This window comes from Episyrphus balteatus, chromosome 3, assembly GCF_945859705.1.
Source record: "Episyrphus balteatus chromosome 3, idEpiBalt1.1, whole genome shotgun sequence".
NCBI classification, from domain to species: Eukaryota; Metazoa; Arthropoda; class Insecta; order Diptera; family Syrphidae; genus Episyrphus; species Episyrphus balteatus.
This window is the reverse complement of record NC_079136.1, coordinates 29,104,576-29,121,212: the sequence shown is the minus strand read 5'-3', so window position 1 is coordinate 29,121,212 and position 16,637 is coordinate 29,104,576. Positions and strand designations below refer to the sequence as shown.

The 16,637-nt window shown below is 29.8% G+C and overlaps 2 protein-coding genes across 2 annotated transcripts; one reads left to right on the top strand and one right to left on the bottom strand.

The window, feature by feature from the left end:
- Window positions 1-494: 494 nt before the first annotated feature.
- LOC129916057 (nucleosomal histone kinase 1) lies at window positions 495-4,848 on the bottom strand. Its single transcript, XM_055995819.1, has 3 exons — window positions 4,429-4,848; window positions 3,703-4,369; window positions 495-1,435 (listed from the first exon to the last, which is right to left on the bottom strand). Exons 1-3 carry the CDS (start codon window positions 4,678-4,680, stop codon window positions 699-701), a joined length of 1,656 nt encoding a protein of 551 aa, XP_055851794.1. The 5' UTR covers window positions 4,681-4,848; the 3' UTR covers window positions 495-698.
- A 5,989-nt stretch (window positions 4,849-10,837) lies between these two features.
- Window positions 10,838-16,337, top strand: LOC129915622 (histone H2A.v). The gene is made up of 5 exons (XM_055995242.1): window positions 10,838-11,010; window positions 11,238-11,315; window positions 11,540-11,653; window positions 15,870-16,040; window positions 16,110-16,337. Exons 1-5 carry the CDS (start codon window positions 11,008-11,010, stop codon window positions 16,167-16,169), a joined length of 426 nt encoding a protein of 141 aa, XP_055851217.1. The 5' UTR covers window positions 10,838-11,007; the 3' UTR covers window positions 16,170-16,337.
- Window positions 16,338-16,637: the final 300 nt, after the last annotated feature.

Sequence of the window (16,637 nt, the reverse complement as noted above, 5' to 3'; positions counted from 1 at the left end):
TCAATAAAAATAGAAATTGAAAGTGACACCTAAATAGCTGTCACCTACAAACCATAACAAAAAGGTGATCGTCACTTTCATAATCACCTTACGTGGAGCAAAAGTATTTATTGTGATGATCGACAATCAAGAATTAGCCGATTCCACCTTAGATAAGTGAATAACGCAACTTTGTGAATTTAACTGAAGTTATAGATGGATCTTTTTATATTTCTAATAAATATCTCGGGTATTATTTTAATTTGATGATTATGATATAACAATGAATAAGTAAATAACATAATTTTATGTTCTTCCTCCGTATGTTAGTGTTGCAGAAATCGAATAATCAAAATAAAGGACGAATTAAAAAAAAAAAACTTAATGAAGTTGGGTACCAAAGCAACATAGGCATAAGTGGAAAGCATAAATGGGTGTCATGAATCCAAAAACCATGGTGCGTTGAACCCGGCCAATATAAATTAAAACAATTTTATATAAACTTCATGATAACGTTTTAATTTTAATATTGAGAAAAAGAAAACATAAACAATTAAATTCAAGTTGTTGACAAAGTTAATAGGCATTATTAAGTATAAATGTATAATAATAATAATAATATAAAAGCAGGAAAACAGTAAAAGATCCTTCTTTGATATATAAATAAAAAGTCACATGTAAATATGCAACAAAAAAAAAAAAGAGAATTGACATAACTATCATCGCGGAGATGCAGCAGCTGTTCTCGTTCCCATATTCATTCTTCTAACTTTCACTGTAGTTTTGGGCGATTCAGATCTTCCATTCACTGTCGATGTTGATTCAGCTAAACTACTACTTTCAGCCTTTTTCTTTCGCTTAACATTCACCACAACATTAGCATCCATACTTACATCTAGCTCAAAGTTAAATTCATAAGTTTTGCCACTTTTTGCATTTGGGGTAAGATTATCGTTGATAATCGTTTTACCTGGTTTACGAGAGCTACTCGGTGTGCTAGAGTGTCCGTTCTTTTTTATTGATACAACAGGACTAAAATTTATATTTGCCGAAATCGAAGTGTTTCTTGGCGATGAACGATGTGGAGGTGAAGTTCTGAGTCTCTTTTTTGGTGATTCTTTTGGAGTTCTCTTCTTTGCACTCAAAGGTATTTCAGGGGAAGTTTTATTGTTTTTCAAATTAAGTTTTTCTGGCTTCAATTTACGTTTGACGGGAGTTTTCTTTTCAAATATTTCATCACTTTCGGAATTATCTTCATCGGAGGCAGGAATTTCTTCAGGTTGCTTTAGCTTTGCTTTGAAATTTGGAGTGGATTTTATTTTAAAGTCCAAATCACCAGAATTTGGAACTTTAAGTGCTTTCAAACCCGACTGAAACATTTTTCGACACTTTTCGTAGTCGGGTGTTTCATTGTATTCTAAAGTTGCAACGTATTTCATGAAATCCAAAATTGGACCTAAAAAAATTTAAAAAAAAATTGTTATTGATTAAATTTGATTGATTAAATAAGTTAAAATTTATTTGCAAACGCCAAACAACATACCAACAAATATTAAAAAGGGTTTTACACCGTTATATCGAAAGCCAAAATCTCGAAAAATATCAAAAGATAGAATGTCGAAGTCAAAATCTCGTTTTACACAAATCTCGAAAACCAAAATTTCGAATGCAAATAATTTAGAATTGTAAAAACCTAGACAGCCAAAATCTCGAAAAACAATTCACTTTTGAGACAAGGTGAAGATTTACGCGAGTAAAATATTCTGAAATATTAACCCCTATGGCCCTATCGGAAGACATTTTTCTTCGATTTCGATACTTGTAACACATATCATGCTAACGCAAAGTAAACCTTAAATAATCACCCCTATTACGTAAGTCGTTTTTACTAAAACAAGACAAAACTTTTGTACTAAAACGAGGCAAAAACGAGTCTTAGGGAAGAGGGGTAAAGAGCGGAGGGAACTACAAAGTTAAATTTGTTATTTAACACAAATTGGCGCTCCTAGAGCAATTCGTTTTCTTGTTGTTTTAGTACAAACGACTTACGTAATAGGCGAAGTATGTTATGAAATCCATTCGTGTCATAGATTTGTTCAAATCTCGATAAAAAGCCGTATCTAATAGTTTTTCATCAATTATCCATTGTTGTAGATAATCTCAAACAAAACGCTATTACGAACGGATTCTCTGGTCAGTAAAAGAGTCTACAGCAATTTTTTGGAGTGGAATTAAAGTCTGCGGAAGTCTTACTTCCGCAACTTCCAAGTTTCCAAGTGAACACATTTTGATGTGAAAACGTTGACATCAACTAATGAAGAAACCGAAATGACGACCGCTTTAGAAATTACAGGAGATTAGTACAGAATCTAAAAAGTTCTACGAATACCGAAACTAATAGGAAAAATGGTGGTTACCCAAGGAAATCACTGTTATTTTGATTTAAGCTTATATTTCTTAACTCTAACAAACATATCAGACTGTCAGTTTAGCTTTTTGGTAGTATTGAACGAAAAGCAGAACAGTTCAATTAGTACTGGGATCTCTTTAACCCTTTATATGTAAATAAAAGTATATATCAAAATTTACAACATGTAAGCCCTTTTCTTGAATAATTAAACACGTATTTAAAACAAAAATAATATTTTTTTTTCATAGTAGTTTTTTTCGACATTTAGAAATCCAATTAAAAGTGTTAAATGCTGTTTTCTTTCAAGTACAAAAATGCTAAAATTAAACAAACAAACTATTAAATAGGTATTTACTTTTACACACTTCCGAAAGCCCAAAAAGAAAAACTTTCAAGTTAAGAGAGAAAAAATTAATTTTCTGAATTACTTATTTTTGTAGGCATGGGTTCATATTTGCAAGAAAACCAAACTTTCAAAATAAACTCTCAATAAAATACTTGTAACGCAATTTTGGTGAAATATTATGTAGTATTTCGATAAAATAGTATTTAAAAATTAAGTTATTAAAGACAAAAGAAATTTACAAGCTACTTATGTTTTTTTTTTAATCTTTTATGGTTTGTTACAGAAATGTCACATGGAAATATAAAGAGTTAAAAAAATTATTCTCCGAATGATGTTAACGAGTAGACTGTTTTAAGAAGATAGAACCGAAACACGTAGGCTAACGAATCCAAATCATGGTGAAAGATTTTCTTGAAAGAACTAGAGCAAATATCTTTGATACGACCTTCAATATAAGACACGTTAAATTAGGGCTCTCGACAAAACATGTTTTTGTAACATCGACAAACAAAAATTTATTAATCGTTTGCACAAAGCGAAGAAGGAAGGGAAAGAAAAAATAAACCATTCCATTTTTCAATGTCAATGGAAAATATAGCCTTTGGTTAGAAGATCCTTATCACTAATATTTTGAGTCACAAAACTAGTGACATGGTTGCATTCTAAAACTCAATGGCCCTAAGTAATAGACCCAAATTTAACTAAAACTTGATTTTAACTTAAAATTCTCTTTTTTTTTTCATTTCCAAATTTTAAAATCAACTTAGTTATCGGTTAACTGCTTTTAAGACAATTCTAAGTTTAGAAGTTAGATGTATGTTTTATTACCATAGATTATCTTGTTAAAATCTATTTTTGTTAAATTCGGTTCTATTACTATGGGCCATTGAGAGCATAAAGAAAAAATATTTAAGAAAAACACAAAAAATAAATAACAATTTCTTAAGATATAAACAATTTATCATACTTGGCACTCCTTTGGAATATAGTTTTTTCAAACTTCCCGTCACATCATCCATAAATGCTTCCTTAGCTTTCTGCACTTTAACTGGAACTTTAAGCAAATTATCTTTTTCCCACGGCAGCATAACACCCGACCAATCAATAAGATTATATCCAAGTATCTCAAAATCCCCCCTCATAGTTGCAACACCCAAATGTGCATCTCTCGAAGTGTATTCAATTGTTCCATTATGCATTTTCTTCGGATCTGGCTTGAATTCTTTTTGTGTATAATGACTTGCCAAACCAAAGTCAACCAAATACGCCTGAGAAGCTCCACCTTTACCATAGCCCAATAAAATATTGCCACCCTTTAAATCAGCATGAACATAAGTCCTGCCATGAATATATTCATAAACATCTAACATTTGCAATGCCAAACGATAAATTGTGTGTTCTGGAATTTTTCTACCATTTTCAAGGAAGAACTTCCAAATGTCACTGCCATATCGTGGCATTACAACAAAACGATGTTTGACATTGTTGATGTCATGTGAACCACTGCCAACTAAATAAGGCATTCCAAAGGATTTAAGATTGTGGGTTTTTTTGAATTGAGTTATGTCTTCGAGACGAGCATTTCGCATGTAAAAATGCATTTCAACAAAGAGTGTGCCATTGGCATGGGGTTCCTAAAAATGTTATAAAGATGACAACAAATAATTTATGGCAAACAAAAGCTATCACTTACAATCTTGACGACATACTCATAATCTGATGTTTTCTTTTTTGTATCAGTTGCTTTGCAAGCCGAGTAAATCTGACCAAATCCACCCATTCCGATGGAAGGTCCAATTTTCCATGATGTCTTGGACAAATCGGTGATGATTTCACCTTCTGGAATTGGTTCTGGCATAATATGGTCATTCTTTTTCTTGGCTGCCGGTTTCTTTTTAGGGACAGCGGCAGCAGCGCCAGCTTTGGGTTTAGCAACACGAGGCATTATTTAAAAATGTATGTTTTATTGGAATGTATTAAAATACTGAATGATGTTACTTTTGTGGTCAGTTTAGTTTGATTTCAATTCGTGTATTTATCTTTAAATTTTGTTGTAAGTTTTTTGTGTTTTAATTTTTTTTAAAGGCGCCGTTTTGATGAAAGTCGTTGGCATTTGTTTGAAGTTTGTGTTGTTTTAAAAGCATTGGTAAGAAAGAGATGGATATACTGCAAAAATGTTTCGTTAAAATTTCAAACATCGCTGAAAGAAAATGATGCCAAGTTTGATAATTCTTATACCAATAAAATTTGTCTTCAAATTTGTAAAAAAGATAACGTTCTCTGTGATATCAACTTATGGATTTTTATTGCGCTATCAGAAAAGTTATTAAAAATTATTTTTGTACTGGGTCAGATTCATAGAGTTCTTTAATAAATTTACACTGTCGTAAGATGGCCGAGTGGGTAGAGAGTAGAGTGGAAAAACTAACAACAAGAAAACACGAAGTTCGATTCCTGGGTAAAGCCTGGTACGCTGCTCGCGCTAAATTTTAGCTCCCATACAAATTATCGAAACATTTTATCTGAGCTAAAATGGATCCCATACAAATTATCGATAACTTGTATGGGAATTGTATCTCGGCTAAAATTTAGCGCGAGCAGCGTACCAGGCTTAAGGTTATTGATAATAGATATACTTAAAACTAATAGAATAACTTCAGATTAAAAGATAAAATTCATGATATAAAAGCCTAATACGCAGATCGCGCTAAATTTTAGCTCCCATACAAATTATCGAAAAAAAATCAGTCGAGCTAAAATGAATCCCATACAAATTATCGATAACTTGTAGGGAATTAGCTCGGCTAAAATTTAACTCGATCTGCGTACCAGGCCATAAAACAAAATCAAAACGAATTCAAAAAGAAAATTCTTTTTTTTTTTATAATTTCGATAAATTTTGTATTAAAAAGCTATCTAAGCTTCGGTAAAGCTTCGTTTAAGCTTCTTAGGGCCAGTTGTACAAATATTTCATCCGTGGTTCAGCAACTTTTATCTTCTGAATTCGGTAAAATTGATTTTTAGCACTGGTTCTAGGTCCATATAGGTTGAAATAGCTAAATCCATCCTTCAACCAAAGTTGATCCACTACTAATCCGCCGAAATCGGCGAGTTAAATTCCTGATCCGTGGCTGAACCACGTTTGTACAACTGGCCCTTATAGACCTAATTAATTCTGATTTTGTGATGATTTCCCGAAATGAAAAAATTACAAAAATTATTCAGAAAGCTTATTTTGGTCTACAAAACAATGGGCCTCTTACTAATGATCAAACGCTAATGTCGACTATTAGCTAACCACAAGGTTAGAACAAAATGCTGAGCTTTAAAAAAATGGTACCAATAAACAATTTAACCCTTTCACTAACTTACGGTCATATTATTCACTAGTTTAAAAAGTACATCTGGATGTTAAGAAATTGAAATGTCAAAAATAAATCCAAATCCATGATATTCACTATCACACAGACGAAAAATTTGTGATTTTTTTTTACTATGTTTTAACTATTTTCATAGTTAACATCCGGATAACTATTTTGGATTTGGATTTATTTTTTATGTTTGACAATTTTACATCCAGATGTATTTTTTAAACTAGTGAATAATATGGCCGTTAGTCTCGAGTTTTCTATTTTTGGAAAAAAAATTTTATCTAATTTATATCGAAGCAGCTTATATCATCAAAAGTTTTCGTGTTATATAAATTAGCCAAGTGGATAAAGCGATTGCCTTTATATTAACTCCACCGGCCCACAGTGGGAAAAAAGTGGAAAAAACTCATTGGTGTGAAAGCTGGATTTTTGTATATGTTGGATGTTTTTCTTACAGTTATTATGTTTTAGAATCAGGATGTGAAAGCATTTCTTTCAAAAAAAATTTCTAGATTTAGAAATTTGTATTCAAAGTTGAAAAATAATGAAAACTGATGTAAATATGAGTATTTTTTAAATGATATAAAATCAGTTAAATTTTGACTTTTCAAAAATTTTTTTTTTGTAAATATATTGAAAATAAACTGTTTAACAATATCAGTTACAAGTTTAGCGGAAAAAATTTTTTTTCGATTTTTCATTTTAAGAATACTTATAATTTTCCGGAATTTTGAGTTCAAAGATTGTTTTAACTACTTCCTCTGTTTCCCTCTGTGGGCGGACTCATATCATATGATAGTGTTGAATCTCAGAAACATTTGGCATAAAAAATCTTATCCTAGTTCGTCCTAATAAACTTTTTAGAGCAATTTGAAGCTAAGCAAATGTGAAAAAACGTATTTTCTAAAAAAGCAGATTGTAATAAAAAATGGAAAGATTTTTTTAAAAATCATTGTGTTTTAATATGTATTTTTATCCGATGAATTCAAATCTAACGTTAGTTTGAAAATACCTACATATAAAAAAAAAAAATATCGAAAAATACATAAAAAAATGGACGGTTTTCAACGTTTTGTGCAATTTATTTAAAATTTTCTGGGGTACGAATATTAGATTCACTACTTAAAGATTTCAATTCAATAAAAAAAGGGAATACCATTTATTTATTTTTTTTTTTTTTCAGATATTCCAACAAGCAACAAATTTACAAATAAATTTCAAAATAAATTTGAATAATTTTCAACACTATTATGTTTACCTTTTTTAAAGTTGGATTTATGAAAAAAAAACATAATTAGGGTTCAAACCTATTTTCTCTTTTTGGTAGGCGTGGCAGTGGGCGGTAATTTCTGGAGTTGCTTCCCCTTGCTTTTAATAATCTTGCCTGAATATTTCATTTAAATCGGTTCAGTGGTTAAGATTTAATTGAGTTTTTTCCAGTTCCCCATACAACGTGAATAAAGGTTTCTATTAGAACTATTTTCCTTCTTTCAAGACTTGTTTAAATCTATTCGATATCTTTTTTATTTCCCGAGATATCTTAAAATGTAATTAGTGGGTTCGGCTTCATATATCATAAAGGAGATAATGACGGTATAATTTATATAGTAGATATACCATGCCAAACAACTCAAGATATCTCAGGCAGTAAAAAAGATATCGAAAAGATTTAAACAGGTCTTGAAAGAAGGAAATCAGTTATTATATAAACCGTTAGTAAATATGTTCAGACAATTTTACTTATATAAAAGAATAAGGTCCGAAATAGTAAAAAAAAAACTTTTTTTGCATTTTCTAACGTTAATACTTCAAAAACAGGAGCTGATTAATTTTTTATGACTTCGGATTCGAGTTAAAAACATCGAAAACCTTCAGAAAAGTATATTTTGGTTACTGCAAGTCACGTTGTCTTCGTTAAATTTCATACAAAAGTACTAGTTTTCAACTTTTTTTCAACTTAAATAGCCATTTTTTACTTTAGTGGGCAGGGCAGTGGGCGGAAATTACTGGTGTTGATGTATCTTCATATTTCCTATCATTCCTGAAAATTTCATCAAAAACGGTCCAGTAGTTTAGATTTTACGGAGTTTTTTCCACTCTCCCATACAAGGTTCCCCACTGTGGGCCGCGGCCCCCCACTGTGGGCCGCACAGTGGGGAACCTTGTATGGGAGAGTGGAAAAAACTCCGTAAAATCTAAACTACTGGACCGTTTTTGATGAAATTTTCAGGAATGATAGGAAATATGAAGATACATCAACACCAGTAATTTCCGCCCACTGCCCTGCCCACTAAAGTAAAAAATGGCTATTTAAGTTGAAAAAAAGTTGAAAACTAGTACTTTTGTATGAAATTTAACGAAGACAACGTGACTTGCAGTAACCAAAATATACTTTTCTGAAGGTTTTCGATGTTTTTAACTCGAATCCGAAGTCATAAAAAATTAATCAGCTCCTGTTTTTGAAATATTAACGTTAGAAAATGCAAAAAAAGTTTTTTTTTTACTATTTCGGACCTTATTCTTTTATATAAGTAAAATTGTCTGAACATATTTACTAACGGTTTATATAATAACTGATTTCCTTCTTTCAAGACCTGTTTAAATCTTTTCGATATCTTTTTTACTGCCTGAGATATCTTGAGTTGTTTGGCATGGTATCTACTATATAAATTATACCGTCATTATCTCCTTTATGATATATGAAGCCGAACCCACTAATTACATTTTAAGATATCTCGGGAAATAAAAAAGATATCGAATAGATTTAAACAAGTCTTGAAAGAAGGAAAATAGTTCTAATAGAAACCTTTATTCACGTTGTATGGGGAACTGGAAAAAACTCAATTAAATCTTAACCACTGAACCGATTTAAATGAAATATTCAGGCAAGATTATTAAAAGCAAGGGGAAGCAACTCCAGAAATTACCGCCCACTGCCACGCCTACCAAAAAGAGAAAATAGGTTTGAACCCTAATTATGTTTTTTTTTCATAAATCCAACTTTAAAAAAGGTAAACATAATAGTGTTGAAAATTATTCAAATTTATTTTGAAATTTATTTGTAAATTTGTTGCTTGTTGGAATATCTGAAAAAAAAAAAAAATAAATAAATGGTATTCCCTTTTTTTATTGAATTGAAATCTTTAAGTAGTGAATCTAATATTCGTACCCCAGAAAATTTTAAATAAATTGCACAAAACGTTGAAAACCGTCCATTTTTTTATGTATTTTTCGATATTTTTTTTTTTTATATGTAGGTATTTTCAAACTAACGTTAGATTTGAATTCATCGGATAAAAATACATATTAAAACACAATGATTTTTAAAAAAATCTTTCCATTTTTTATTACAATCTGCTTTTTTAGAAAATACGTTTTTTCACATTTGCTTAGCTTCAAATTGCTCTAAAAAGTTTATTAGGACGAACTAGGATAAGATTTTTTATGCCAAATGTTTCTGAGATTCAACACTATCATATGATATGAGTCCGCCCACAGAGGGAAACAGAGGAAGTAGTTAAAACAATCTTTGAACTCAAAATTCCGGAAAATTATAAGTATTCTTAAAATGAAAAATCGAAAAAAAATTTTTTCCGCTAAACTTGTAACTGATATTGTTAAACAGTTTATTTTCAATATATTTACAAAAAAAAAATTTTTGAAAAGTCAAAATTTAACTGATTTTATATCATTTAAAAAATACTCATATTTACATCAGTTTTCATTATTTTTCAACTTTGAATACAAATTTCTAAATCTAGAAATTTTTTTTGAAAGAAATGCTTTCACATCCTGATTCTAAAACATAATAACTGTAAGAAAAACATCCAACATATACAAAAATCCAGCTTTCACACCAATGAGTTTTTTCCACTTTTTTCCCACTGTGCGGCCTAGGATCAAATCCGGGTGTAGCTGAGATGGTTTTTTTTTAATTGCTTTTTTAATTATGTTTTTTTTTTTTTTTTTTTGTTTATTATTTTTCACAAGAATATTCGGTTGTTATAAATAATGTATCAATAATAAACCATAATTATGGGTATTTGACCATCATTTTGGTTATTTATTGCTTGACTTTAATTTCCGTGTATTAAATTTTGATGTTTTGCTAACGACTAAAATGGAGATTAAATTCATTATTGGTATGCGGATTTTCTAAAATCTTAAGGTTTTCGTTTAACCTTAGCATTAATTTTGATTATTAGTAAGGCCCATATCTGTATATACTGTATTTTTCACTTTTGTAATTTTGTAAAAACCGGCTTAAACTCTGATGGTATGCAGATCGAACTGAATTTTAGCTTCAATACAAATTATCGAATAATTTTAGCCGAGCTAAAATGAATTCCATACAAATTATAGATAACTTCTATGGTAATTTTATCACCGCTAAAATTTAGCTCGATCTGCTAAGGCTTACTAGAGCTTTCTGAATTATTTTTGCAAGTGGAAAAACTATGAAAAATTAATTTCTAGAAAACGTAGAATTTTTTATTTTATATAGCTATCCTTTCAATTTTAAAACATCTTCAATACAAGAAATTTGTTTAAGAATTTCTAATTGGTCTAACAAAAGTGCACCTTGGTATCACTCAAAGTTAAAACTCAACGAATTTCATTTGGCGGCCAACAAAAAAAAAAAAACGCACAAGCAACCACACTCTTCGTTCAATTATATTAAAAATCGTGGCGTCTCTCTCCTCACTAGTCATTTCTCATTTATTAAAAAAAATTCGTGCGGTACAGAACGTCGATTTTGTTTTCTCTGCCATCATCAAATTCATTCCAAAAAAAAAAAAAAAAAACTCAACTCGAAAGTGAAATTTTATTCATAAATTTCATTGAAATTATCATTTTTATATTATTTCAATTTTTGACTATAAATTAATTTAAAAAAAAAAATGGTAAATAAACATAATTCTTTTAAAGTGTAAATAACAATTTAAATATTTTTCACATTCAACAAAAGAATTGCAAATTAAATAGATGAGAAGAAGAAAACTAAAATTTCCCCTTTTTCTGTGAAACCTAACCTAAACACACATTTCTTTTTTTTTTTTATTTCATTTCGCTGTGTGCTCCAAATTTTTGTAAAAAAAATGATGACGAAAACGAATATTTTAACAAAAAGGCTGGAGGTAAAGCTGGTAAAGATTCTGGAAAAGCTAAAGCAAAGGCAGTGTCACGATCTGCACGAGCAGGACTTCAGGTAAAAATTTGGAATTTTTTTTTTATTGATTTGTTCCCAACAAAAAGTGAAATTGGCGCTTCGAAAGGGGCGAACTTATTTTGGCGCCTTTTTTCATTTTCGCCCAAAAACGACGATAACACGCGCTAATTTGTACAATCTTTACATTTCCATTAAATTTAATATTTTTTTTTCAAAATTTACATTTTTATCATTTTGTGGATTTCATCATTTTTTGTTCACAGTTCCCCGTTGGTAGGATCCATAGGCACTTGAAAAGCCGAACCACAAGTCATGGACGCGTTGGAGCTACCGCTGCCGTATATTCTGCTGCTATTCTGGAATACTTAACTGCTGAGGTAAGTTTAAAAAAGAAATTCTTAATTTTTATCCTTTTAGATTTTCTAGGGTCCTTGTGGAGCATTTTGTACTTATTTTGAAAATTTTCCGCCAACCGCTATTTGTCTGTTATTTTTATTTTTTTTTTTTTTATTTATTTTGTGTTGCTTGTATTTTCCGTTGAGCGTTTGGGTTGTCCATTTTCTTCTTTTCTATGTTGGTTGGGTTTTGATTGGATTTGTTTGTATGCTTGTGTGCGTCGGTCGTTCCCGGTAATGTTTTACTTTACTTCTTGTTCTGCTGTGGCGTCATGCCGCCATTTTCTAAACTCTTAAAGTGCATTCGTTTGATTTAAAAAAAAAATACAATTTTCATATATGGGGAAAGCGTTTATTTTGGATTAGGAAGGTATAATTTTGATTTCCCTTGCTTATGCAATTTTGAAAAACTTTGTGTATGAAAATTTAAAGGGATTTTTTCATAGTATTTGTGTTTAATTTTAAAAGTCCGTTGGGACTTTTGTTTACTTTATTTTTTAAACGGATAGTAAACTATCTAGATACCTACTTTTGTTTGGTGGATTTTATTTAACGATTTCTGTAGGCTGAAATTCAATTTTTTGGGTTTAAAAAAATATTTAAAATATATTCCGTTTTAGTAGGTATTTGAATAAATAGTTAAATAGGGGTGGTTAAGGATTTAAAAGTGGATCAATATCAATAGTTTGAATGTTATAACCAACATGATCACAGAGCTAGACCTTATGACTTATTAGCATCTAAAGTGGATAAAACCTACTAAGTACGTATGTAGGTACTAGAAAATTATTTTTAGAAAAATATTTGCTTATGCGAAACTATATAATATTTAAGAATATATTAAATTTGTTTTACTTTCTACTATTAAGTTAGAATTCAGTTGAATTTAAATTAAAAACATCACAACTAAGAAATATGAATAGCAAAAAGTTATTTTCCAAAATAATAAATAGCAAAACTAATGTGTTTTTCAGATGTTACATGTAAGTAACATGCACTGCCTATGACCACCAAAAAAAGTCGGAGAACTGAGAAAATAACTTTTTATGAAACTATAATGTATGCTACTTCTTCTAAGCAAAAAAACATAAGACTTTCTGCATTAACATTTTTTATATCTTTTTTTTCAAAATTCTGATCATGTATAAAAAATTTTTTGAAAAAAAATGTGAATTTCAGTCCCTTTCTCGATAAAAAAATATTAAAGGTATGATATTTGACTAACTTTTTGTAATAATCCAGTAACTAGGCATTATTATCTTTCAATTAAGCCATCGTAACCTAAAAAATTGTTTAATTTAATATTTTTTACGAGTTTTAAAAAAAATGTTACATGAGAGTAACGCTGGGTCCGAAAGGTTTAAGGAAACTAAGGCCCAGTGTTTTTTTAATAGTTTTTATTAGTTTTAAAAATTCTTATTGTTTTTTAATAAGATTAGTGTAAGATTTTAATAAATTTAAGTTTGTTAAATTTTTGACTTTATTTAACTGTGGCTTAGGTAAAGGGTGTTTTCATAAACGTCGGAAATCTGCGTCTGTCCAATCGTCTTTCTGCTTTGCTGCATTAATGAACACACCAATTCTGCAGAAAGTTTGCAGGCCTGCGTTGGTACAATTTTCAGCAGTCACTGAGTGTTCATAAACGTCAGAAAAAAAAATTTTAAAAAATTACCACAGAATAAGTTTTGTTTAAGCAAAAAAATATTTCTTTTTCAGTCCCCGAAAATATTGTTTTTAATAACATGAAAAATTTGTAAACCGTGTTACATTAGGGTGGCTAAAAAAAAAATATTTTCTTCTAAAAAAAAAATAATAAAAACACCGAGTAGTTCACATTTAAAACAAATTATCTATGGAAAAAATATTTTTAATTAGGGTGTTCAAGAAAGTGTTTTTATGCGTTTGAAAAAAAAAAATGATTTTTAGTGCACAGAAAGTTTGTTAAGTGCGTTTTTGCTATAGAAATATTAAATTCATGCGGAATTAATTAAATTGAATTTGGTTGAATTCCAAGCGTAAATGTTAAATATACCATTTTTCTGAGCCCCCTTATTTCTGAGCTACCCCAATTTTACATTATATTTCATAAACCATGTTTTTCAAACTTTCTCTGCAGTGAAAAATAATTTTTTTTGTAATTAATTAAAAAAAAAAAAATTGAACCACCCTAATGGAAATTTTTTTTTTTCTTCGATAATTTGGTCAAAACAATATCCACGTTGATTTTTTTGGAATTCTTCAAGCAACTGTGGAAGATAACATTTTTTAAAGCCACCCTAATACGAAAAAAAATTAATACAAACTCATTATCTCAAAAAACCGATTTAGAAATTTTCTGTGTCATTAAAATTTAAATTTTTCGAAAAATGCAAAAAGAAACATTTTTTGCACCACCCTAACATATTAATATGTTTGCTTTTCATTTTTTTTAACAATATTTACATTTATTAACAAAAAAAAATCGAATCAAGAGTCAAATAAATTTCTTCTTGAGTTCTGCAGCAATAAAATTTTGGCTGCGCAATCTGCCCGATGTTGACGACATACTGACGTTTATGAACAGCAGAACTGCAGTTGGACTAAGTTAGTCCGATCGCAGATCTGACTTTATGAACACGACTAACGCAGGCCTAAGTTAGGCAGACGTTTATGAAAACACCCAAACATAACTTATTAATTTGATTAGAGCTAAATAAATTCGTAGTGTTAACTAACTCTGATTTAATCCAGCACTGGCCTTAAGTAAAGCACAAAACAGTACGAGTACGCAATTGCTATTTGTGTCCATTAATGAACTGGCCAAAAATCAAAATGCGATTGGGCAAGAAAAAAAATATTGCATTAGCATTTTATAATTGTCTGTTACACAGGGGTTTTTACATTTGCGTTCAACAGTTTGTGTATTAAACATTTTGTTTTTAAATTTCAATTTAAGTTTGATAAACGAAACGGAATTTTTTTAAGGAACTTACGTTTTCTGCATACTTCAATAAATTGAAAATAGCACGACTTGTTTAACAATTAAATTGATTCATGAAAACTGTCAGAACAAAAATGAAGCATCAAAATTTAATGTTAGCTATAAACTGAAGTTTCCAATTCAAAAATTATTTTTCTTGCTATATTATGCAAATTTGGAGAGCAAACGCGTCTCTTCAACATTTCCCAGGCATGTACTATTTTAAATCTGAATTTCTGGGTTTTCAATCCGAAATCCAACGTAATGAAGATAAATATTTTGAAACTCCTCTAGCACTATGAGATCGTGCATTATCTTGGGTTAGGCTTTTCCTGTGATAAAGGTTCACTTGTGTTACACCGAATAGACACAACTCATAAAGAAGTGCCCATTTTTATTTATTTAACTTCATGGAATGCAGGTGAAGTAATAAATTCGTACTACGAATCCTGAAAACAAGTATAATTGTTCCCGTCCTACTAGAACCATTTCCTTCGAAATTCGGAGCTTCTGATACCACTTCTCACAAACTAATTAGAACGGGAACCATGGTCTTTTTTTCAGGAATCGCAGCACAAATTTATTAAGCCGGGCCGGCGCAAAATTTTAAACGATTTAGTAAAATGCTTAAGCCTTTTTAGTAATTTACTAAATCAAAAGTAGACTGATTTTTAGCTAAGTAAATTACTAAAGTGGCTTTAGCAATTTACTAAATCGTTTAAAATGTTGCGCTATTGTTTTTAGTGGCCGTCGTACAAGTGTACACGAGTCTGAAAGTGTCCTACTAGATTTCTTAAGGCAACCATGCGAGATTACCAAAAAAGTTCAAAAAATGTATTCTTTTCTTGTTAGTATTTCGGTTTTACGAAAACGGTTTGTGAACAAAATTAATAACACTTTATGTCTTCTCCATTTTTTTGTTCGATTCATGGCTTCTATATAAAAGACTAGTGGAAAATCTATACAAATCAGATCTAATGAACGATATTATACTTTTCCAGATTTTGTTTTATTGAAAAATTATTGATTTTATGGATTTTTTCAACGTTTTGTAAGTTGTCGCTTAAAAATATAAAACAAATTTTAAATTTATTTTATATATGTAGCTACATATTCATGTCGTATATGTTGATGAGGAAACCAATCTGTGATTGTTCAAAAAAACTCAAAATTAAAAAATATTCTAGTTAGAAAAAAACTTAGATAAGCTTAAACCTAACAATCATGATTATATTTTAGGTTCTCGAATTGGCTGGCAATGCATCAAAGGATTTAAAAGTTAAACGTATCACCCCACGTCATTTACAATTGGCCATTCGTGGAGACGAAGAATTGGACAGTCTGATCAAAGCCACTATTGCCGGAGGTGGTGTCATTCCACATATTCACAAATCTTTGATTGGTAAAAAGGTAAAGTTGATTTTTTAATTTATATTCATGAAATCAATTTCTAACATATTTTTTTTTTTCATTCAACAGGAGGACAATGTTCAAGACTCTCAGCGAAAAAATACTGTCATTTTGTCCCAAGGGTATTAAAGCTTATTTCCGTATTGTTATGATAAAATTAACGTACTTTTAATAATTAAATAATATTTTACATAAATATTTTTTATTTCTAATGAAAAAAAAAACGACCACAATCACTTCTTTTTTAAAACGATTGAATAATAAATAAATTTAAATGTAATTTTTTTGTTTGGAAAATGTTGGCCGTTTTTTTATTTTGCCCATTTACACACATTTATTTCGCACACAAAATAGGATATTGGATACCAACTTGAAATAAAAAAGAAAACTGTCTTTAGAGTTGGCTTATAACTTGATATATTTGATTTCGTTATCAGTGTACTTCAATTGCTGAAACTAATGAGTTTTATATGGTTTATTATTCTCTTTGTTTGGGCATTAAGTAATTTCATCAAAAACAAAAAAAAAAAAACTTTGGCTAATTTTAAATTGACTTAAAATTAATTTAAATGTTACAGGATTTCACGTCTCAACACA